General features: G+C 37.2%; 1 protein-coding gene across 1 annotated transcript in view; it reads right to left on the bottom strand.

The window, feature by feature from the left end:
* RGSL1 (regulator of G protein signaling like 1) overlaps positions 1 to 26,780 on the bottom strand; it is a 134,843-nt gene that overhangs the window by 32,379 nt on the left and 75,684 nt on the right. The window contains exons 10-11 of the mRNA XM_064595523.1: positions 26,307 to 26,529; positions 23,428 to 23,535 (exon numbers count right to left, since the gene is read on the bottom strand). Of these exons, the coding sequence (XP_064451593.1) occupies positions 23,428 to 23,535; positions 26,307 to 26,529 (331 nt within the window). The remainder of the gene's footprint in view (positions 1 to 23,427; positions 23,536 to 26,306; positions 26,530 to 26,780) is intronic.

Below are 26,780 nucleotides of genomic sequence, written 5' to 3'. Positions count from 1 at the left end.
TCAATTATGACAGGCGCTACTGAAAAATTTAACAAGGCTTTTGACAGAGTCTCAGGGCAGAAGAAGGCAAAATTGCAAACCAGCAAAGGAAAAGGGGCTCTGATAAGTATCCCAGTCTTTCAGTTGCAATCCCAAGAAGTAAGGGAAACCAGAAATAGCTCATCCATCAAAAGGAATAAAACCCAGCTTTGAACCAACTCAGTCCCTAAATGGATTAAGGTTATTTGGATGCTACTAGTTTAGTGTATGTCAGATGTTAGATAAAATCCTCTCTAGAGGAAAATAACATTACCCAGAGACTCAAGTTATCTCTACAAATTTTTTTTAACCAAATATGTTCACAAATAAAGCAGGAATAACAAGGTATTTAAAAAGACCTGACCAAAAACCAAGGGGAAAAAAATTGATAGTTGAAATCAATATAGAAAATCCAAATATGGATTTTAAAATTACTATTATTAATATAGTTCAAGGAATTAAAAGGAGTAAAATATCAACATAGACTAAGTATTATACAAAGAAAAAATTCTGAAAATAAAATTTTAATGACTGAAATTAAGAAAATTAATAATTAGTAAATTGGTTTAGTGACAAATTATACACAACAAAGTGAGAATTACTGAACTAGGAGTTAGATCAAAAGAAAATATGCAGATTGAAACATATGGAGGAAAATATGGAAAATAAAGAAAAAATCATATAAGACATAAGCAGTATAATGTCAAAAATATGTGTAGTAAGATTATCAGAAAGAGGGAAGAAATAAAATGGAGCATGACACATATTTTAAGAGATAATAACTGAAAATTTTCTAAAACTGACAAATGACATCAAATCAGAAATGCAAGAAGTCCTGAAACCACAAGTAGTAGAAATACTTAGATATATCTTAGCAAAATTGCATGAAAGTAAAAACAAAGAGAAAATGGGTGGGGGGTGGACAGTGAATAAAATAAATATTTCCTTCTACTAAACAATGCCAGTGAAGACTTCAGGCTGACTCCTCAAAATGAACTAAGGAAGCCAAGAGATAGTAAAATGATATCTTCAAAGTGCTAAAAGAAAATAATTCCAACAAGAATTCTACAGCCAAAGACTGTATTCTTAGCAAATAAAACCAAAATAAAGATAGTTTTAAAACTCACACTAAAGGAAATGCCTTTATGATAAGTGTTCTTAGAGGCAATTTAGAGGAGTAGGAAATGATGAAAAAGAAAGAAAAAGTGAATAGGTGAGTAAGCCTAACTGAATATTGATTTATAAAACAGTAATATATATGCAATAAAAGTAATAACTTACATTAAACTTTAATATGTCAAGGATGCATTTTGAAATCTATAAGGTAACCAGTAAGAGAAGAAAACATGTAAAAACAACACATTAACAGAAAGAATATATAGAATTATTAACAACAACAACAAAAAATTTTGTAATCTTAAAGAAAGCCAAAAGGAGAAAAAAGAGAACATAGAACTGAAGGGACAAATAGAAAACAGTAAGGTAATATTTAAAACCTAATACATGAGAAGTTACAGTGAATCTGATCAGACTAAATAATTAGACGGCAATTCTCAAATTGGATTTAACAAAAATGCAAATACCAAAAAAAAAGAGAGATTCTGCCTAGAAGAGGCTCACCTTAGATACAAAAGAAAGAGATATTAAAAAATAAAAGTATGGAAAAGGATGTAACAAGCAAACACTAGCCAGACAGAAAGGTGATGAGTATTAGATATAATTAGATATCTAATTAGATTAGATAATATTAGACAAAGTAAACAATAAAGAAGCATTATTAGAAATAATGAATTGCTCTACCAGAAAGCTATAATGATTCCAACTTTGTATCTAGAGGTGTAGCATCAAATAATATATATATATATTTTTAAGATTTTATTTATTTATTTGAGAAAGAGAGAATGAGAGAGACAGAGAGCACATGAGAGGGGGGAGGGTCAGAGGGAGAAGCAGGCTCCCCGCCGAGCAGGGAGCCTGATGCGGGACTCGATCCCGGGACTCCAGGGTCATGACCTGAGCCGAAGGCAGTCGCTTAACCAACTGAGCCACCCAGGCGCCCTAGCATCAAATAATATAAAGGAAAAACTGCAAGTTGTTTTTTTTAAAAGAATTATTTATTTATTTTAGGGAGAGAGAAAGAGAGAGAGTGAGTGCGGGGAGGGGCAGAGGGAAAGAGAATCCCAAGCAGACTCCCTGCTGAATGTGGAGTCCAGTGGGCTCAATCTCATGACCTTGAGATCATGACCTGAGCTGAAATGAAGAGTTGGATGCTTAACTGACTGGGCTACGCAGGGGCCCCCAAAACTGCAAGTCTTAAAAAAAGAAGGACAAATCCAGAGTGGAGATTTAAAATTTTCTCTTTCAATAATGGATACAAATGTAAACTAAAACTAGCATCAGAAATATAGAAAATCTGGGGCCTGGGTGGCTCAGTTGGTTAAGCATCTGCCTTTGGCTCTGGTCATGATCCCAGGGTCCTGAGATTTAGCCCTGAATTGGGCTCCCTGCTCAGCAGGGAGCCTGCTTCTCCCTCTCCTTCTGCCCCTCCCCTCCACTCATGCTCTCTCTCTCTCTCTCTCAAATAAATAAATAAATAAATAAATAGAATCTTAAAAAAAAAGATATAGAAAATCTGAATATACCTAGTCAAATACATCTACCTGCATATACAGAATACTATCCAACATTATATGCCTTATAGATAATTAATTGTAATAAAAGGGTATCATAAACAACAAAATATTTGAAATTTCAAATGAAATCAACAAATTTGTAGAAAATACAAAATATTAAAATGACACAAGAAGAAATAGAAAGTCTAAAAAGTCCTATATATTTTAAAGAAATTAAGTTTGTAATTAAACCTCTCCCTGAGATTGAGACAAGTGTGCTTGCCAACACCATTTCTACCTAAAAGGGTAATGGAGGACCTAGTAAGACCAATGAGGTAATGAAAAGAAATCAAAGGTACAAATATTTTAGCACAATAAATAAAACTCTTTATTGGCAGATGGCACAATTGTGTGTATAAAAATCAAACAAATTTATAGACAAATTTTTAGAATTTATAATTCAATAAAGCAGTAGAACACAAGACCAATATGTAAAAATCAACATATTTCTATATGCCAGACACAATTTAAAAATGAAACTTTAAAAATTATACCATTTACAAGTGTATCAGAAAACATCAAAGACCTAAAAACAAATGTAATGGAAGCTATAAAATATTACATGGAAAAACATAAAACATTATTTTTTTTTATTTTAAATATTTTATTTATTTATTTGTCAGAGAGAGAGAGAGAGAGCAAAGCAGGGAGAGCAGCAGGCAGAGCAGGCAGACGGAGAAACAGGCTCCCTGCAAAGAGCCTGACGTGGAACTCGATCCCAGGACCTGGGATCATGACCTGAGCTGAAGGCAGATGCTTAACCCACTGAGCCACCCAGGTGTCCCCATAAAACATTATTGAAAGAAATTAAAGAAAACGTAAATATGTGGAGAAATACACTAAATTCATGGATTTAAAAGTACAATAGGGAATGACATCACAGAAAATGATAAGTAGGGAGCTCCAGGGATCCATCTTCCATAAAAGCAACTAGAGATGTGGCAAAATGGTCATAATCAGGGTTTTACAGAACTCTGGACCTGGTCAAGAACTTATAATAACCAGGGGAAGGCTTAGTGAAGAAAGAAGAGGCTGAAGTCTGCTAAGAAAGTGTTGTGGCATTTTAAGCTGTCCACCTACCATTCCCCCATCCCACATCGTGGTGGCCATATGATAGCAGCCTACATTTCAATGCAGGTTGCTATTGCCAGAGATAGCAATATGGATCTAATTTTCAAATAATGTGTTTGTTTTTTTTGAAATGAAGTTGTCTCTTGGCTCCCTGAAGGACTGGCATAAGGACTAGCCTTTGTTTTTCCCTATTTAGAGTATTTTCAGGGCTGAGAGGCATCTCATGTGACATTTGTTGAAAGCATTTATAGGCACAAGTATGGGCTACAGTAGTCTGGGCCTACAGTTGGGACATCAGACAACACAAAGTTGGGGAAAGGTGAGGTTGTAAAAGTAGATACATGGAAGCTCCCACATCTACCGGGGAGTCAAGAAAGCTATTCACATACCCAAAACTGGATGTGTGCTCAGAAAAGTCAGGAGAAGATCCAAAACTTTCACCTCTGGCTGAACTTCAGGGTCCAGGCAAATGGAAAATGAAGGTTAAGGCAGAGTTGTAAATAGCTTGATTGAGCATTGAAAGAGTATTCCAACACATAGCCAATCTGCAAAGACCAGTAGAGTAATTTTTCCTTTTGTTTTATTTGTTTCCTTTTCTTTTTTCTTTCTTTCTCACATTTAAGGAAACTCTCAAAACACTGGTTGGCCACAAGCTAGCAGAACATGAACTTCAGTTTTACAAAACTATTACAAAAATAGTTGAGAAATTTCACCAAAGAAAAAAACAACACCCACAAAAGCAGCTGTAGCAAACTTGAAGGAGAGGGGAGAATCTGATTTTCATAGCTGCCACATTATAATGTCCAAAATGTCCAGTCTTCAACAGAAAAACTATAAGGCATATAAAAAAAACCATGTATAGCCCATTCACAGAAAAAAAGAAATCAATAGAAAGTGTCCATGAGAAGTCCAGTCATTGTACTTACTAGATAAAAACTTTAAATCAACTGTCTTAAATATGCTCAAAGAGCTAAAGGAAGTCAAGAGAATGGTGTCTCACCAAATAGAGTATCAATAAAAAGATAGAAATGGCAAAAAGAAATAAAATAGCAATTCTGTAGCTGAAAAGTACAATTTTGAGCTAAATGAAATAAGAAACATCACATGCCAAAACGTATGGGATGTAGCAAAGCATTGCTCAAAGAGAAATTTATTCTTGTAAATGCAGATATTGAAGAAAAAAGATACCAAATCAGTAAATGAAACTTAACATCTTTAGGAACTAGATAAAGAATAGCAAGCTAAACCCAAAGTTAGCAGAAAAACAGAATAATGAAGATTAGAATGGAAGTAAGCAAAATAGGGAATAGAAAACCAATAAAGAAAATCAACAAAACCAACAGCTTTTTCTTTGAAAAGATAAAAAAACTGATAAATATTTAGTTAGACTGAACAAGAAATAAAAGACCCAAACTACTAAAATCAGAAATGAAAGTAGAGACATTACTACCAACCTTACAGAAATAAAAAGAGAATATCATAAACAACTGTATGCCAATAAATTAGATAATCTAGATAAATAGAAAAATTCTAAGAAATGTACAACTATCAAACAGACTTAAGAAGAAATAAAAAATGTGAACATACTATAACAAGAGACTGAATCAGTAATGACAAACCTCTCAACAAAGCAAAAACAAGGACCACATGGCTTCACTGGTGAATTCTGTAGTATAACATTTAAAGAGTTAAGACTATAGATCTTAACATTAAAGGTAATGCAAAGAAGCTTATGGTTAAAAACATGAGTATCTCTATGGAGTAAAGCTACTTGGAGTTAAGAAACAATTGGATTTAACTGGATTATAATTAAGAGATTCTTTTTGTTAGAGATACCATTGAGAGAGAGAATATTATCCTTATAAGACATGTGACTGATAGGTGACTCATGTATAAGATATATAAATAACCCATACAAATCAATAAAAAAAAGATAGAAACCAAATAGAAAAGTAGGCAAGAGACTTAAATAAGAATGTGATGGACACACACACACACACACACACACACACCATATCCAACTAAATATTAAACAAATATAAAGCACTCAGTATTATTACCCAATAGGGAAATAGATGTCAAAACAACAAATGAGACATCACCACATATGCACAAGAAGAGCTAAGAATAAAAATTTGGTACATCATATATTGGTGAAGTTGTGGAGCAACTGGAATTCTCATACCTTGTTGATAAGACCATAAACATGTACAAACACTTTGCAAAAGTATTGGGAATTATTTACCAAAGTTGAATATATGTATATCTTATGACCCGGAAATTCTAGGTACATATTCAACAGAAATGTGTTCATATGTGCATCAAATAATATGCACAAAGATGTTCATAAGAGCATTAAAAACTGAAACTCAAATATTCATCACTTTTGAATGAATTAAAAATGGTATATTCATATATTAGAATACTCTATAGCATGCATTCTCAAAGGACAATATTGTTTCCAATAGATGAAAATTAGTTTTTTAGGGTCAGAAAAGTCTTACTCTTTTATATACCACAGATATATAGTATATCTATGGCATTAAAATTCATGTCTAAAGAGGCTCCTTGGGGGGGAAATAATGAAAAAAAAATTGAAGTGAGGGTTATGCAACTGCTCTGCATTACTAAAAATAAGTCAACAATGGCTGCATTCAACATGATTGAACTCACAAACATAATGTTGAATTAAAGAAGCCAGTCATAGGAGTACATACTGCATGACTTAATTTCTATAAATATTAAAAAAATTATGTAAATTTAAAAAACCAGATAAAACTAAATTACCATTACCTTTGGGAAATAGGAAGGGATTAAAAATTGAGAGGTAACATAAAGGTGACCTTTGTTCAAAAGGGCAGTTGATGATCAAACATATTCTTCCTTTTTCTATTCTTCACAATTATTAGTAATTATTAGAAAAGAGGCAAATAAGGGCTAAGAAGAGAGAAAAGAACAGAGGCTGGGTAATTTGAAGTAGAAATTTTTTAATACCATATTGGGAAAAATTTAAAAAAGCCATGATGCTTTGGCTCTTGATTCCCTTCTGTCAGGGAGAACAGAGCTGAGATATTGGAGTGGGAGCATGCAAATGCATCAGGTCACAAGATCATATTAAGAGATTATTAAGCTATGCACAGACTAAAGTTATATAAACTATGTACATAGGAGTAGAGCCTGGAGAAACAATCAGAGTAGACATAGAAGTTCTCCCTGTGACTATACTGATTTAACCATGCTCGTTAATATATCCTAAGCTTCTTCTGGGTCAAGAATACAGCAGTAGATGCTGTAGTATGCAGCTCAGATCCCACCCCACCCCATCTGAGTTGAAGCATTCCTTCTCCTAACCTGCTCTAAATTTTGCCTGGTGATGGTGCACAGTTGAGGCCCTCAGCTGAAAGAGGAGCTGCTCAACCCAGGGAAGTGAGCCTTTCATAGGAGCAGTGAACCTAGCCAACATGTATTGGCAGAAGCTAGGAGACAATGTATGGGAATACTGCTGAGGGTGCTGGCTCAAAGTGGACAGAATATAAACTTGGTTAAGGGCGAGTTGATTAATATGGGATCGTTCTCCTAGGATATAGGATTTAAGAGCCTAGTAGGGATCCTGGGAAGCAGTGCAACACTGCTAGGCTGACTCTTAGAAGTTCGGAGAAAGCAATGGCTCATAATAAGTAGAAATTCTAGTGGCCAAAACAAAGAGGTGAGGAAGACATCAAATAGCTCATAGAACTGAGACTGCTACAGAAGATAAATTACATAAGACTAAAAAACCCACCAGCCAACAATGTGCCATAGAAGGCTCAATCCTTTCACTAAAGCCAAAGAGTGGGGGGCGGGAGGAAGGAGGGGGAAGCACTGATGAGAGCAGCATTAGCCATCCACTGAGGAGCTTCTTGGTGACTTTCTGTGATGACAAAACATCCATTTTGAGTAGCTGCCTAGGCATTTTTCAGTGTGACAATTCTGTTCACATCCAGAGTATGGACATTTAGATAAGGACCCAACCTTAGGATTTTCACCCCAAGTTCCCGCTTTGCTTTTCCTGGGTATCTTTAAAAATGGCCATTCAGAGTTGGGTCCATGAAAAATTAGTGACAGCTGCCCCAACCTCCTTATAAGTAATAGGCGTTTGCTACCCTGCTTGTGCTCTCTCTCTTGCTCACTGGTGACCTGGGATGTAGGAATGCTTTTCCTCTCTCTCATTGCACCCCATTTTGGGACTTGAAAGTAATAAATTTTGTGACTTTGCTTTTTCTGTGTGAGTGTATTGAAACTGTATTTTCAATCAAAATGGTCCTAGGGTTTTCTCTTCCCTACAGTGGGAGCTCAGATGCCAAGGGAATTACCTGCCAACCCTGTGGGGGTGGCTTGTGCTTTCTCACTCAGCAAGTCATAGTCTGCATATTCTTAACACACCAACTCTGGGTTTTCCAACAACACACTTTTCTCTGTAGGTCAGGGCTAACTATTACTAAATTGAGGTCTCTGATAGCAATGGAAATCAAATCCCAAAATCATAGAGGTGAGGTGGAGGCACTTTACTGCCAGAAGTAAGGAAGATGCTACTATCATAATGAACAATCAATTGGCAATAGAACAACAGGGTGGTAGCTAGGACCACCTGACCCTCAGAAAGCTGTGGGTATGGTTAATAGAACATGGTGTTCCTAGAGGTTAAATAGATAGGCAGCCAAAAAAAATTACTGTTTAATATCTACAACCAAAAGACACCAAGGATAAATAACTGAGAGCACTTGCACCAAGGAAAGTCAACAATCCCTTGCTCAGTTTCTAAACCTGAGTCAATTTTCAGACCTTGAATGCACTGACTGAAGAAAGGTCGCCATGAAGGAAGACCCTACAACATTATGGAAAGCGAATTCTAATGATACTCATAGTCCCTCTTCAATGGGACCTTTGGGCATTTATTCCAGTAACTGGAAGGAAAATATCCAGTCATTTTAAGGACTATTGAACACAGGGTCCTAGTTAACACTATCTGGATCCCCAGAATGTCATTATCGACCCCACTAGAGAAGGCACTTATGAAGATTAGGTAATAAATGGAGTCCTGGCCCAGGTACAGCTCACAGTGGGCACAGTGGGTCCACTGGGCCCACAAATCCATTCAGCAGTCATTTCTCCAATCCCTAAATGTATACTGGAATGGAATTACTTGGTAGTTGTAGGATCCCCACATTATTTCCTTAGTCTAAGGAGTAAGAGCTATTATGGTGAGAAAGATCAAGTGGAAGTCTCTTAAACTCTTTTCATGCCTCTACTCAAGATGATAAAAACAATATCACATTCTGGGGATAATGGCAGAGACTAATGCCACCCTTAAAAAAATGAAGAGATGGCTTTATACCCTAAATAATTAAGTTATAAAATCATTACTAAGGGCAGAACAAGATAGGTGTCAGCACAAAAAGGGAGAAAGAGCCACAGATTCCAGGTACGGTAAGGGGGGCTTTCCCCACAGAAGTACTGCCTTACACTGGGTGCTGAAGGCCAAGCTGGGTGAGGAGAGTATCCACATGAAGGGCAACTTGGATTGGAGAATTCAGAATTCAAGAAGGATGAGGAGGGCATCTGCACAAAGGGAGGCCCAACATATGAAGTTCAACTGAGGTGAGAAGGGCACCCACATTGGGACACAAAGGAGAAGACCAGCATGAAGTGTGGAAACTTGAACAGAATGAGAAAGATAAGGGCACCTGGGTGGCTCAGTTGGTTGTGTTTGACTCTTGATTTTGGCTCAGGTTCTGATCTTGGGGTCATGGGATCAAGCCAGGTGTCTGCTCCATGCTCAGTGGGAAGCCTGCTTCTCTCCTCTCTCTCTCTCTGCCCCTCCCTGGCTCTTGATGTCTCTCTCTCCCAAATCAATCAATCAATCAATCAATCAATCAATCAATCTTAAACAAAAAAGAATGAGGAAGATATCTCATTAGGTGTGGCCTAGCATAGGGTATCAGAACCTGAGCAGGTTGAGGACGTCCATGTTAAGGGGTCACCTGGTGCCTGGTGACAGAGTTCAAGCAAGATGAGGAGAGAGTCTACACAGGAAATGGTGCAGCCTGGTATGGAGCAACAGTTCCTGAGAAAAATAAGGAAGACCTCTCCATGGAAGAGGGATGGCCAGGTGTGGGAAGTCAGAGCCCCAGTGGCAGGAAGGAATGGCTACATGTAGCAGCATCCTGGCAGAGGTCATCAGAACAGAGTGAGGAGTGTTCCCCAAGAAGAAGCATCCTATAAATGGTGTTGAAATTCAAGCAAGGTGAGGAGGGTACCATGCATGGAAAGGGCCTGGTGTAAGGTGTTGGAGCCCAGGTAAGGGGAGGAGGGCATCAGCAAGAGGAAGGTGGTGGCAGTGTAGACAAGGTGTTAGTTACACAGAAAGAATTAATCAAATAAGTAAATACATTTAGGGCAATAGGAGTCAATTTTCTCATTGTCAGAGAAGAGATGTAAAAATATGGAAAAGTAGAAAACTAGAATGAACTCAATTGTGTTGGATTAAGTTGGAGATATTGGTGGGATCTCATGGTTTTCTTTATATAGATATGGAAAAATATAAGTATAAATGTGTCTGTGTATGCATATGCACATACATACAAACATATATGTTCTCTAGTTCTGTCCATTGAGAAGATCTGATTGCAGTGATCTCAATAGCAATGAACTAACCTAATTCCTGGATCTTGACTTCCAAATATCATTCTCTAAGAGAAGAAATCACACTCTTTAGAGAAATGGCTGATTCTAGGGCTAGATTAGGGAGAATGCAAGATGAGCTTGGAAGAGATATCTCATACAAGAAAGCAAGACAATACTCAAGAGACATGTCAAGAGGAGACAGAAGCCAGATTTGAATGGAGTGACACTGACCAAGTAGGAGACAATTTGAACAACAAAATAAGTAACCATAGTAATAGATTAAAACCCATCAAATAATATCAGTAAATACTGAATCTCTGTATCTATTTATCTATCATCTATCTATCTATCTATCTATCTATCTATCTATCTATCTATCATCTATCATCTATCTATCTATAATCTATCTATCATCTGTCATTTATATATCTAAATGAATAAGTTATAAGTGTGGTAAAGAATGGGATATTTACATAATTTCAAAGTACTCTTTCTCTTCCACACACATAATATTTATTAATTACAAAATGGAAAAATTAATTTACAGTGGAAAATCCTAGAAGGCACCATATAACTAAGTGATCAAAGAAAATATTACCAGTAATGGAACAAAGCAAAACTGTGCACCACCTACTGCATTGAAAAGGACTGCAATGATAGTTCTGAATAACCTGAATGTATAATCCAAGTTTAAACATGAGAAAACATCAGACAATACATTGAGAGACATCTATAAAAATAACCTTGCAATTTTCAAAAGTGTCAAGGATATAAAAGTCAGAATATTTGAGGAACTGTTCCAGATAAAAAAGAGACATTTGGTAAAACTTGAGCATAGCCTGAAAATTAAATGGTAGTAATGTATCAGTGTTAATTTCCTGGCTCTTTTTAAGTTCACAGTCCAGAGGCATAGGCTTACTAAAAGACTGAGACCTAGGACTATAGAATGCTTGCCCTCCCCCCCACACCTCACCACCACATTACTAAAGATCCATTTACAGCAGTTCCTTTTACCTGGTACATCATGTCCTACTATTAGAAAAAAAAATATGAGGCACACCAAAAGGAAAAAGCCCCATAATCTAAAGAGAAGAGCAAACATAAGAACCAAACATGGCAGGGATTTGGGGATTATCAGACTAGGAATTTAAAACAACTATGACATTTTTCAAAGTGCTGGAACAAACAATCCTAAAATTTGTGTGGAATCAGAAAAGACCCCGAATCGCCAAGGAAATATTGAAAAAGAAAAACAAAGCTGGGGGCATCACATTGCCTGATTTCAAGCTATATTACAAAGCTGTGATCACCAAGACGGCATGGTACTGGCACAAAAACAGACATATAGACCAATGGAACAGAATAGAGAACCCAGATATGGACCCTCAACTCTATGGTCAAATAATCTTTGACAAAGCAGGAAAAAACATGTAATGGAAAAAAGACAGTCTCTTCAATAAATGGTGCTGGGAAAATTGGACAGCCACATGCAGAAGAATGAAACTCGACCATTCTCTAACACCATTCACAAAGATAAACTCAAAATGGATGAAAGACCTCAATGTGAGACAGGAATCCATCAAAATCCTAGAGGAAAACACAGGCAGCAGCCTCTTTGACATCGCCCACAGCAACTTCTTTCAAGATACATCTCCAAAAGCTAGTGAAACAAAAGCAAAAATGAACTTTTGGGACTTCATCAAGATAAAAAGCTTCTGCACAGCAAAGGAAACAGTCAACAAAACAAAGAGGCAACCCACAGAATGGGATCAGATATTTGCAAATGACACTACAGATAAAGGTCTGGTATCCAAGATCTATAAAGAACTTCTCAAACTCAACACCCAAAAACCAAATAAGTCAAAAAGTGGGCAGAAGATATGAAAAGACACTTCTCTGAAGAAGACATACAAATGGCTAACAGACACATGAAAAAGTGTTCATCATCATTAGCCATCAGGGAAATTAAAATCAAAACCACATTGAGATACCACCTTACACCAGTTAGAATGGCAAAAATGGACAGGGCAAGAAACAACAAATGTTGGAGAGGTTGTGGAGAAAGGGGAACCCTCTTGCACTGTTGGTGGGAATGCAAGTTGGTACAGCCACTTTGGAAAACAGTGTGGAGGTTCCTCAAAAATTTAAAAATAGAGCTACCCTATGACCCAGCAATTGTACTACTGGGTATTTACCCCAAAGACACAGATGTAGTGAAAAGAAGGGCCATATGCACCCCAATGTTCATAGCAGCAATGTCTACAATAGCCAAACTGTGGAAAGAGCCGAAATGCCCTTCAATAGATGAATGGATAAAGAAGATGTGGTCCATATATACAATGGAATATTACTCAGCTATCAGAAAGGATGAATACCCAACTTTTACATTAACATGAATGGGACTGGAGGGGATTATGCTAAGTGAAATAAGTCAAACAGAGAAAGTCAATTATCATATGGTTTCACTTATTTGTGGAACATAAGGAATAACACGGAGGACATTAGAAGGAAGGGAAAAATGGGGGCGAGAATTGGAGGGAGAGATGAACCATAAGAGACTATGGACTCTGAGAAACAAACAGGGTTTTAGAGGGGAGGGGGGAGGGGGGATTGGTTAGCCTGGTGATGGGTATTAAGGAGGGCATGTACTGCATGAAGCACTGGGTGTTATATGAAAACAATGGATCGTGGATCACCACATCAAAAACTAATGATGTATTGTATGGTGACTAACATAACATAATAAATTAAAAAAAAATAAAACAAATAAAACAACTATGACTAACATGCTAGGCACTCAATTAGATTAAGTAGGCAACATGCCTGAACAAATGGGCAAAGTTAGCAGAGAGGTGGAAATTCCAAGAAAGAACCAAGAAGAAATGTTAGAGATCAAAACCACTGACAGAAATTAAGAATGCCTATGATGGCCTCATTAATAGATTAGAAATAGCTGAGCAAAGATCTCTGTACTTGAAGATATCGCAATAGAAACCTTTAAAACTTAAAAGCAAAGAACACAAAGAGACTGATAAAAACCAAAACTAAAACCAAACAAAACATCTAAGAACTGTGTAAGAACTACTCAGAAAGTGTAAGATATGTATAATGTGGATACTAGAATGAAAAGAGATAAACAGAAGAAATATTTGAAACAACAATGACTGATGATTTCCCCCAAAGTAATGTTGAATACACTCAGAGAACACCAAGCAGAAAAAAAATGCCAAAAAACCCCAAAACAAACAAAAAAACCAACCCCATCTATGCAAATCATTTTAAAACCATAAAAAATCAAAGATAACAAAAAAATTCTGAAAGAAGCTGGGTGGGGGGCAAACATCTCACTAGAGAGGAACAGATATAAGAATTACATCTGACTTCTCACAAACTATACAAGCAAGAAGAGAATGGAGCAAAATATTTGGTGTTGACAGAAAAAATCCCTCACCAACCTAGAATTCTCTATCTTGCAAAATTATTCTTTAAAAGTGAAGGAGAAATAAATGCTTTCTGAGACAAAAAAAAGCGGGGGGGGGGGGCGGGGAATGAGGGAATTTCTTGTCAGTAGACCAGCTTTGTAAAAAATGTTAAAAGAAATTTGCTAGAGAGAAGGAAAATAATATAGGTCAGAAGCTTGGACATACATAAAGAAAAGGAGAGCATCAAAAAGGAATGAGTAAGGACAGTTAAAAACTTATTTTTCTTTTTCTTAGTTGATCTAATGGGTAACAGTTTGTTCAAAATAAAAATAGTAACAATGTATTCAAATGATAATAACAATGTATTCAAATGATAGTGACAATGAATTCACTGATATAATGGATGAGAGAAAGGAATTAAATTATTTTGTTATTATAAAGTATGCAAAATACCTGTGAGTGTTATATACTTATTTGAAAGTGTACTTGGATTAGTTGTGAATGTATATTGCAAACTCTAGGGCAACTACTAAAAAAAGTTTAAAAAAGAAATAACCAATATGCTAAGAAAGAAGAGAAAATGGAATATAAAATGCTCAAATTATAATCATAAAAGGTAGACAGAATGGAAGGCATAAATAAGAACAAAGAACAAGGGCAACAAATAGAAAACAGTAACAAATATGGTACATATTAAACCAACTATATCAATAATCACTTTGAGTGTTAATGGTCTAAATGTATCAAGTAAAAAACAGATTGTCAGAGTGGATCAAAAAACAAGACCCAACTCTATGTTATCTATAAGAAACACACTTAAAATATAAAAACACATATAGATTGTAAGTAAAAGGATAGAAAAAATATGCCATGCTAATATTAATCAAAAGAAAGTAGTAGAAGCTATATTAATTTCAGACAGAGCAGACTTAAAGAAAAGAATGTTATCAGGGATAAAGAAGGCCATTACATAATGATAAAGGAGTCAATTCTCTAAGAAGACATAACAATCCTTAATGTGTAGGCACCTAACAACAGAGCATCAAACTACATGAGCAAAACTGGTAGAACTGCAAGGAGAAATATATAAATCCACAGTCATATGTAGAGACTTCAACATCCCTCTATCAGAAATAGATCCAGAAGGCAGAAAATCAGTAAGGACATGTTGAACTCAACAACACCATCAATCAACTGGATATAATTAACATCTATAGACCAAATCCAACAGCAGCAGAAAACACATTCTGCTCAAGCTCACATGGAACATTCACCAAAATAGATGATTTTCTGGGCCATAAGACACATCTTAACAAATTTAATAGAAATTATACCATATCTACTTTCAGGCCATAATGCAATTAAACTAGAAACCAGTAACAGAAAGATAATTGGAAAATCTCAAAATACATGGAGATTAACCAATATACTTTTAATAACACATAGGTCAAAGAAGAAATCTCAAGAAAAATTAAGAAGTATTTTAAACTAAATGAAAATAAAAACATAACATCAAAATTTGTGGGAATGCTGGGAAAGCAGTGCTTAGAGGGAAATTTATAGCATTGAATGCATATATTAGAAAAGAAGAAAGATCTAAATCATCTAAGTTTGCAATGTAGGCAATTAGAAAAAGAAGAGCAGATAAAATCCGAAGTCAGTAGAAGAAAAGAAATAATAAGAATCAGAGTAGAAATCAATGAAATTGAAAGCAGGAAATCAATAATCTATGAAATCAAAATCCAACACCCATTCATGATAAAAACTCTCAGTAAACTAAAAATACAGAGACATTTCTTCAGTGTAATATAAATATACAAAAAAAACCCCTTACAGCTAACACCATAATTAATGGTGAGAAACAGAGCTTTTTAACTAACATCATGTACAAGGATGTCCTTTTACCACTCTTCTTCAACATTGTGCTGAAAGTTCTAGCAAATGCAATAAGATAAGAAAAGGAAGTAAAAGTTACACAGAGTGGAAAAGAAGAATTAAAACTTTTCTTGTTTGTATATGTATGACTATCTATGTAGAAAATCCAAAAAAACTGACAAGAAATCTTCTGGAGTTAATAAGCAATTATAGTAAGGTTGCAGAATACAAGGTTAATATGCAAGTGCCAATTACTTTTGTGTATAATAGAAAAGAACAAATGGAATTTGAAATTAGAAACACAATGCCATTTCTGTTAGCACAACCACACTGAAATACTTGTTTCATTTAGGCATACATATAACAAAATATGTACAAAACCTATATGAAGAATTACAAACCTCTATTGAACTAATTCGAAGAAGAACAAAATAAATGGGGAGGTTTTCCCTGTTCATGGATAGGAAGACTCAGTATTGTCAAGATGTCAGTTACTCCCAACTTGATTCATGCAGTTACAATCAAAATTCCAGCTCCTTATTTGTGGATACAGGCATACCTTAGAGATATTTTGGATGCAGTTCTAGACTGCCACAATAAAGTGTGTATCACAATAAAGTGAATGACGTGATTTTTTTGGTTTCCTAATGCATATAAGAGTTATGTTTACACTATTTTGTAGTCTGTTTGGTTTATTAAGAAACATTTTATTGCTAAAAAATGCTAACCATCATCAAAGTTTTCAGTGCATTGTAACCCTGGTAGAGGGTCTTGCCTTGATGTTAATGGCTGCTGCCTGATGCAGGTGGTGGTTGCTGAAGTTAGGGTGATTGTGGAAATTTCTTAAAATAAGACAACAATGAAGTTTGCACATCAATTGACTCTTCCTTTCACAAACAATTTCTCTGTAGCATGCGATGCTGTTCGATAGCGTTTTGCCCACAGAACTTCTTTCAAAATTGGAGTCAATCCTCTCAAACCCTGCCACTGCTTTATCAACTAAATTTATGTAATATTCTAAATTCTTTGTTGTCATTTCAACAATCTTCATGGTATCTTTGCCAGAAGTAGTTTCCATCTCAAGAAATACTTTCTTTGCTCATTCATAAGAAGCAGCCGTTCATCCACTCAAGTTTTATCGTGAAATTGCAGCAATTCAGTCACATCTTTAGGTGCCCTTTCTAGCTCAGTTTTCTTGATTATTTCTACCACATATGCAGTTATTTCCTCCACTGAAGTCTTGAACACTTCAAAGTCATCTATGGAAATTGGAGCCAACTTCTACTAAACTTTTGTTAATGTTGATATTTGGATCTCTTCCCATGAACCATGAATGTTCTTTTTTTCCTTAAGATTTTTAAAATTTATTCACTTAAGAGAGAGAGAGTGAGTGGGAGAGGCAAAGGAGAGGGAGAAGCAGACTCCCTGCTGAGCAGGGAGCCCAGTTTGGGGCTCCATCCCAGGACCTGGAGATCCTGACCTGAGCCAAAGCCAGACGCTTAACCATCTGAGCCACCCAGGTACCCCAAATCATGAATGTTCTTAATGACATCCAGAATGGTGAATCCTTTCCTGAAGGTTGTCAACTTCTTTTGCCTGAATCTACTAGAGGAATCACTATGTATGGCAGCTGTAGCCTTAAGAAATGTATTTCCTAAATAATAAGACTATAAAGTCAAAATTACTCCTTGACCCATGGGCTGTAGAATGAATGTTGTATTAGTAGGCATAAAAATAGCATTAATCTTGTACATCTCCATCTGAACAATTGGGTGACCAGGTGCATTGCCAATGAGCAGTAATATTTTGAAAGGAATCTTTTTCTGAGCAGTAGGTCTCAACAGTGGGCTTAAAATATTCGGTAAACCATGTTATAAACAGATGTGCTATCATCCAGGCTTTGTTGTTCCATTTATGGAGCATAGGCAAGTAGACTTAGCATAATTCTTAAGGAACCTACACTTAAAAGTAAGAAAGGTAAATGAGCATTGGCTTCAACTTAAAGTCACCAGCTGCATTATACCCTAACAAGAAAGTTAGCCTGTTTGTTGAAGCTTTGAAGGCAGGCCTTGACTTCTCTCCAACTATGAAAAATTCTAAATGGCATCTTTTTCCAATATAAGACCATTTTGTCTACACTGAAAATCTGTTGTTTAGTGTAGCCACCTTCATGAATTATCTTAGCTACACCTGGATAACTTGCTGAAGTTTCTACATCAGCACTAGCTGCTTCACCTTGAACTTTTATGTTATGGAGATGGCTTCTTTCCTTAAACCTCATGAACTAACCTCTGCTAGTTTCAACCTTTTCTTTGCAGCTTCTTCACCTCTCTCAGGCTTCATAGAATTGAAGAGACTTAGGACCTTGCTCTGTATTAGGCTTTGGCTTAAGGAAAGGCTATGTCTGGTTTGATCGTCTATCCAGACCATTAAAACTTTTCATATCAGCAATAAAGCTGTTTTACCTTCTTATCATTCATGTATTCACTGGGGTGTCACTTTCAATTTCCGTCAAGAACTTTTCCTTTGCATTCACAACTTGGGTAGCTGGTGCAAGAGGCCTAGCTTTCATCCTATCTCAGTTTTTGACATGTCTTCCTCATTAAGCTTAATCATTTCCAACTTCTGATTTAAAGTGAGAGATGTGTAACACTTCCTTTCAGTCAAACACCTAGAGACCACTGTAGGGTTATTAATGGCCTAATTTCAATATTGTTGGGTCTCAGGAAAGAGGGAGGCCCAAGGAGAGGGAATGGCCAGTCATTGGAATAGTCAGAATACACACAAATTTCATCAATTAAGTTTGTTATTTTATATGGGTGAGGTTTGTGACACCCCCAAAACACTTACATTAGTAACATCAAAGATCACTGATTACAGATCACCATAACAAATAAAATAATAAAAATGTTTGAAATATTTTAAGAATTACCAAAATCTGGCACAGATACACAAAGTGAGCAAATGTTAATGGAAAAATGGCACCAATAGTCTTGCTCAACATAGGGTTGCCATAAACTTCCAATATGTAAAAATGCAACATCTGCAAAGCATAATAAAATGGAGTGCAATAAAATGAGTTACACCTGTGTGTAACTCTAAAGTTTCTGTGGGTAGGCAAAAGACCCAGAATCACCAACACAATATTGAAGGAAAGCAGTTAGAAGACTAACACTGACTTCAGGACTTACTATAAAAAAACAAAAAACAACTTACTGTAAAGTAACAATAATCAAGACAATGTGGTATTGGTGAAAGAAAAGACAAATAGAACAATGGAACAGAATAGAGAGCCCAGAAATAGGCCCACATGAATACAGACAGCCGATATATGACAAAAGAGCAAAGGCAATAGAATGCAGCAAAGATAGTCTTTTCTTTTCTTTTCTTTTCTTTTTCTTTTTCTTTATTTATTTGAGAGAGAGAGCACAGAGGGAGAGGGAGAAGAAGACTCCCCACTGAACAGAGAGCCTGACATGGGGCTGGATCCCAGGACCCTGGGATCATGATGTGAGCTGAAGGCAGATGCGTAACTGACTGAGTCACGAGTGCCCCAAAGATAGTCTCTTCAACAAATGGTGCAGAAACTACTTGACATCCACATGCAAAAAAAAAAAAAAAAAAAATCAATGTTGACAGAGACCTTATACCCTTCACAAAAAATTACTCAAAATGGATCATAGACCCAAAAGTAAAATGCAAAACAATTAGACTCCTAGAAGATAACATAGGAAAAATTTAGATAATTTTGGATTTGGCAATGACTTTTTAGATACAATAGCAAAGGCACAATCCATGAAAAAAAAAGGATTGATAAGTTGTACTTCATTCAAAATAAATACTCTACTCTGTGAAAGACAATTAGAAGACTAGAAGAAGGAAGAAAATAGTTGCAAAAGACATATCTGACAAAGAACTGTTTTCTCCAAAATATACAAAGAACTCTTAAGGCTCAACAATAAGAAAACAAATAAGCTGACTAAAAAGTCAAAACCTTAACAGATACTTCAACAAAGGAGTATACAGATAGAAAATAGCATTTTTAAGAATACTTATTTATTTGAAAGAGAGAAAGTGAACAAGTGGGAGGGGCAATGGGAGAGAGAATCTGAAGCACACTCTGCACTGAGCACAGAGCCCAACCTAGGGTTTGACCCCATGAGCCAGAGATCACAACCTGAGTTGAAACCAAGAGTTGGATGTCTAACCAACGGCACCACGCAGGTGCCCCGAAAATAGCATTTAAAAAGAACCTTCACATTGTATATCATCAGGAAAAAGCAAATAAAACAACAATGAGATACTACTACACACCTATTAGAATGGCTCAAATCTGCAAAATTGGCAACACCAAATGATGTGGATGTAAAGCAACAGAAATTCTCTTTCATTACTGGTGGGAAAACAAAATTGTACAACCACTTTGGAAGACAATTTGGCACTTTCTTATAAAACTGAACATGCTATTGTCGTGAGATCCAGCAATTGTGTTTCTTGGTATTTACCCAAAGGAGTTAAAAACTTATGACTACACAGAAACCTGCACATGGGGACACCTGGGTGGCTCAGTCGGTTAAGCCTCTGCCTTCGGCTCAGGTCATGATCCCAGGGTCCTGGGATCGAGTCCCACATCAGGCTCCTTGCTCAGCAAGGAGCCTGCTTCTCCCTCTGCCTGCCTCTGTCTCTCTCTCTCTCTGATAAATAAATAAAATCTTAAAAAAAAAAAAGAAACCTGCACATGATTGTTTATAGCAGCTTTATTCATAATTGTCCAAACTTGGAAGCAATCAAGATGTCCTTCAGTAGGTGAATGGATAAACAAACTCTGGTACATTAAACCAATGAAATACTATTTAGTGCTAAAAAGAAATAAGCTATCAAGACAAAATTTGACATGGGGAAGCTTAAATGTCTATTACAAAGTATAGGAAGACAATCTGGAGAGTTTATATATTATATGATTTCAACTTATATGATATTCTGGAAAAGGCAAAACTATGGAGATAGTGAAAAGATCAGTGGTTGCCAGGGGCTGGCAGTATGTGGAGGGATAAATAGGTGGAGCTTATTAGGACTTTTAGGGCACAGAGGATTTTTAGGGCCATGAAAATACTTTGTATGATATGATAATGATGGATACATGTCATTTGTCCGAATTCATAGAAAGTACACCACCAAGAGTAAACCCTAAGGTAAACTATGAATTAGGGTGATTATAATGTGTTAATATAGGTTCATCAGTTGTAACAAATGTAGCACTCTGATGGGGGATGTTGATGATGGGGGAGGTTGTGCAAGTGTTGGAGCAAGGGCTATCTAGGAAATCTCTGTACCTTCCTCTTAATAATTTTGTGAACCTAAAACTACTCTAAACGAAGTCTTTTTAAAAAAGAATACTGGGAGTAAGGAAGACACATGTGGATGAATCTTTGAGAGTAAGCATGAAGAACAAAAATGTTTGTATTGTATCTTAAAGCTCACTAATAAACAACCAGTGTGAAAGAATCACTAAAGAACCAAGTAGACAAAATGACTTGGATGGTTGATGTCAGCAAATCTGTGTCATAATCCACCTCAGTGCTGGCATGATGAACTCATGAACAGAGTAGCTAGATGGCAGGGATGGAAATTGTATATGCACCCAATGGCATGGGCCCCATACTCACCAAGGCTGATTTAGTTACCACTGCTGCCAAATGTTCAACTTGTCAGTGACAGGGACAAATGCCGAGGCCACATATTTCAGTAACTCTCATAGAAAACCAATCACCCACTTGGTAACAAATTGATGACACTGGATCACTTCTACTCTGGAAAGAGCATCAATTCATCTTGCCTGTAACTGACAAGGATTCCTGCCTGCAAGGCATCAGTGAGCATTGCTATCAGGGGGCTTACAAGATCCCTGAATGAGATTCCATGTAAGGTTTCCCCTGACCAAGGGATATACTTACAACCCAGGAGGTTGACAATGGACATATGATGATGGGATCCACTAGTTCTATCAACAATGAGGGCTGCTGGTCTGGTAGAACAATGGAGCCATTTCTTGAAGGTGCAACTGTGAAACCAGCTTGATTATGATCTTGGGAAATGGGACATCATCCTCCAGGATAAACTGAAGACCATTATAAGGTATTGTGTCCCCAATAAGTAGAATACAAGGGGCATGGGGACGAAGGGATAAAAGTAGGAGTGATCCATTTAACATCAGTATCAATGATTTACTTAGGGAAATTTCTAATCCTTACAACATTAGGTTCCGTGGGTCTAGACCAGTGCTGTCCAATAGAAATATAACATGAATCACATATATAATTTTAAATTTTCTAGTAGTCACATTAAAAAAGATAAAACAAAAAGGATGAAGTTAATTTTAATAATATGTATTTTGTGTAACCTCTTTGTATCAGATACATTTTAAGTGCTTGATGGCCACATGATACTAGTGCTCCTGTACTGGACAGTGCTGGTCTGGAGATCCTGGTTCCCAGAGGGGGAATGCTTCTACTCGGGACAGAGTAGGCACTCAGTCGCTTTAAGCTCCTTAGGTTAAGAGGCTAGCAGGCAAGAAAAGGAGTTACTGTATTGAGAGGGTAATTGACTCTTAGCATCAGGGTCACCAGTAACACAGCAGGGGCAGTGGAAAATTCATTTGGCACTCTTGGTATTCTGCTGCCCAATTTTGATGATAAATTGTCAAGTGTAGTAACTATAGTCTGAGAAATCATGATGACCAGGGAGCTCAGGCCTCTTAGGGATGACAGTCTATGTCATCCTCCCAGGTAAGTCCCCCAAGACCAGCAGAGACACTAGCTGGAAATAAAGGGACGCTAGGATGGGTAGCAAAGGAGGGTGAAGAGGAGTATTCGTTGTGGTCTCCAGATAAGCTATAGGAGTGTGAGTCAGCCCTTCTAGTCTAAGTTCCCTAGGAAAAGGAACCAACCAGAATTCTGGGGTAGCTATTCCAAGATGGAGTGAAATTTCCATACAAAGAAAGTCAACAGGGTGCTGTGGTGCACAGCTGATGCACAGCTTAAATCCTCCTTTTAGGACCAAAGCATTCATTCCCAGCTGCCTGGGGTGTTGGCTACAGACAGCTCATAGTTGAGGTCCCCTCTGGGCATTGCCTCAGCCAAAGGGTGCTGCCTGACCCTAGGTTATATCCTCCCCCCAGGCAGCAAATCCCTTATGAGTCAATGTGAATGTAAAAAAAAAAAAAAAATCCTTTGTCTCAGTGAGGGACAACTCTGAAAGGCCATCCTAGTTTTAGAGCTTCTTCTGTGGATCTGCTGAGGTCTATTGTAACTGCCTTGCAGTTCAGCATCTACCTTTCCAATTCTGCTTTCCTTATTTCTTTAAAGGGGTTATTACTAAGAACACACGCCAACGAACCTCCTTCCACACATCTCCAACTCTAAGAAACTTGGTAGAAGACAAATCTGCATTATAAAACCCCAGGATGATAACTAGGTGAGAAGGTAGGAATTAACAATTTTCATCACCACCCTCATTCATTTATAATTGCCTGTCAGTTTCATGATGCACTTCTGTGGCTGTGTAGGAGAAAAAAAGACGTGGCAATTCTCCCCTGACCATCCCTCATTTCAAAAGAAGCATGGTTCCTCTCTTGGCTTATGCCTCTTGCGGTTGGAGACTCTCTTACCGGATTGTCTCAACTCTCTCTCTGAGTTGTCAACACTTACCTATTTTAGGTGCTTTTTCACAATATATTTTGTAGTCATCACTGATCTTCTGTATGGCCACCTTTGGAAACTTATAGCAGAGTTCCTCAAAGGACATTTTCTCTATGTCTATCAAGTAGGGGAAAAAAGGGATAGAGCCTGGTTGTCAACTCTGGTTCAAAGATTCATACACTTTTATTGAAGATATTACCTTTAAAATGTTATTTAAGTAAGATAATAATGTTTTAATAAAACATTTACACAAGGAATATAAGCTCCTCAGGCCAAATTAGAAGCAAGGAAATAAAGCCTTCCCTCCTCTCCAGAATGGGGGGATTCTGCCCTTCTTTGGGACACCTGACCCATGGAGATTTTCTGCCTGAGGGAGACTAGGGTAACAGATATGATTTTGAAAGAGGTACTAATTGTTAACACATATACAAGAAGTAATTTATCCAAATGAATACTAACCCCTTCAAAGTAGCCATCTGTTGTGGGAAAGAATTGCAAATGTATTTCAAACATTCTGCTATTGCTTCAAAGAATCTGATACACTTAGGGATAATATATGGGAAATAACATGCTAGGAACTTTCTCTCTTGCTTCTCTGTCTTTGGGAATTACTTTCACAATTGACAGCTCATATATGTGAATATCATTAATAGCTGCAAATCATTGTCCTTCGAGAGGAAATTATTTTTTCTAGAAATAGCATACATTATTTATAGCTACACATAGTTAATTGAGAGGGAATGCCTTTTTGCATCCAAAATAAGATGAGGCAGGAATGCTGAGACATCAAGGGAAGTTTTAGTCATGTACTGGACAATAGATGCAGATTAGCAGCACCTTGCCTCCTACTAAGGTGAAAACACTCAATCATGTTGTGAGTTCTGGGGTTTAAAGTAAGTCTAATTGCACACAGTTCTTCAGAAACTCTCCCAAGGCAGTCCAGTACTTTCTGAAGATTATACTGGTGGGAGTCTAGAAGGAATGCTGGGGTACGGACCCACAAATGTTAGTCGTCCTTATGTCGGCATTGTCACTGTTATCATTATCATCTCTCAGCCAGGGGAATCTGGCCGTAAGTTGTAAGAGCAGTAGATCATTCCTACAATAGATCCAGGTTTCTAGTCCTGGACCAATCCCTCCCTTGCTAAGCAAACTTGGCCAAGTCTTTCCACTTCTCAGAGACTCATTTTCTCCATATAAAAGCTGAGAGTATTCTAGCTCTGATGCACTGTGAGTTTATGGTGTACCCTGAGTGGAGGCATCAGCCCACCTGGGAGTCAGGGCCCTGGGTTAGGCAAATATACAGGAGGACCTTTATCGGGCCAGAATTGCATTTCAAAAAAAGCAGTGGTGGAGGAAATAATGATGTGTGCTGGGGGAGGGAAGAAGCATCTTTATGGAGAGTGGTTCTCACTCTTCCTGGCCATCCCTGACACTCCAAGGCCACCAAAGCAATACCTATTGCCAAGTATGTGTGTGTAAATGAAATTTACCAGCCATCCTTTCTTCCACTTTTCTCTTGATTTCTGGGACAGGTTCTGGCATGTTCAGGATTTAGAGAGAAGGTGAAACTCTGATATGAAACAGAGGGTTTGTTCATGCTAGATTTAATAACTCATGCCCAAGCATGGCTCTGAGAGGCAAGCATTCAAGGCATCTTGTTTTGTATATGGAGTGCACATCAAAGTTTTTAAAAAGTTGATTTTTTTTTTAGTATAATCTAACAAGTACTTATTGAGCACCCGTTTGCTGTGTAAATGCATTGCCTCCAATCCCCTCAACAATCCTACCAAGTAGGGGCCATTATCCCCACTCTATAGTTGAGAAAATGAGGCTGAAAGAGATGAAGTAACTCGCCCAGGCTCACTGAGCAAGGAAGCAGTGGAATTGAATTTTCAAAGCTTTGGCTTATTCCTCTTCTGTGTTTTCAAAAGTGCAGGTCATGACTCAATAATATGTCGAAAAATTGTCATTGCCAGCTTTTACAAAATGAAATAGAATAAAACAGAATAGAGAATATTGGAGGAAATCATCTTATATAATAAGGGTAAGTATTGCTTTGTGAAAATGTTTTCCACATATATGCACACACATATATACAAGTTCATGTTCCCTGACGTCAAATGTGTTTATTGTGGATTGAAGTTTGAGAAATACTGTAGTACTCTGACTGCCTCAGCATAGATAATTAAAGCAAATTGTTCAATTTGGATATTAATGGCTGACATTATTGGACTTTTAACTATTGCCAAGCATTGTGGTAATAGCTTTCATAGGTGACCTTGGAGCTTCTTCACAACAAACAGCAAACTTATTATGATTAGCCCCATTTTAAAGATGAGAAAACTGGGGCTTACAAAGAGGTTAAATACATTGCCCAAGTTTACAGTCACTAGCAGACCTAGGATATAACCCAGTCCTCTGGGACAGCAGAGCCTTGTGTTCCTACCCACTCCTCTCCACTGCCTGAGTGATCTGCTTTTGTTATGTTGGGAGAGAAGAGTAGCTATTAAAAATATATTCACAGAAATGCTTTGGATCTTACTCTGGAGGAGGTATGGTAAGGTGGAATATGCTTATCAGATGTACAAAAATGAATTATTCTGTAGCTAAGGTGATGCTTTGATGAGCATGAGTCTGGCCAAACTTAAGTGGCCAGTCAGTGAGATCCTGGCTCTGCCACTTACTGTGTGACCTTGGGAAGGTCACTTAACCTCTCTGTGCCGCTGTTACTCAGTACTTACCTCATAGGTTATTTTGAAGATCAAATGAGGCAATCTTTGCATTGCACAGTGCTGATGTGCAGTAAATAATCACTAAATGTTAAATATTAATATTTCCCAGTTGCCTATATGTTAGGGTCAAAAAATTATGGTGACTGCCTTTACCTGCTTGGAACACTGGAGACTTTAGTTCTACCTGGAGAGACCCGCCTTGTCTCAGGTCCTCAGTAGCTATCTTTTGCCACTGCATAGAATCCATTTCCTCCATGTTAGCCAAACCCTGGCTTAGCTCCAGGGATTCCTCACACCTCTTGTAAAGAAGAATGTTCTCTTCTTTACTTATAGATCCTTTTTTATGCCATTTGCTGCTGATGAACTTGGCCTGAGTCTAAGAGAAAGGGATGGGGGCAAAGAGCATTTGCTATAGGAACTACACCAGCAGCAAGATTTTTGTAACAGCCCAGTCCTCCTGTGCCTCCTTGTCACATGAACTTATGCTGATTGCTTTCATTTTGTTAAGAACCGTTGCTCCTTTACACACCAACCCCCACCCTCTTCTAATCAAACCCATTTCTATAATGGAGAAATTCTATATGAATGTGACTTCTTCACAATCAGCTATTGCACTTGAGTCTTTTT

Source organism: Mirounga angustirostris, unplaced genomic scaffold (genome assembly GCF_029215605.1).
Source record: "Mirounga angustirostris isolate CCGP_5_RB_7025 unplaced genomic scaffold, mMirAng1.0.hap1 SCAF_6, whole genome shotgun sequence".
Lineage (NCBI taxonomy): Eukaryota > Metazoa > Chordata > Mammalia > Carnivora > Phocidae > Mirounga > Mirounga angustirostris.
This window is presented reverse-complemented; position numbering and strand designations above follow the sequence as displayed.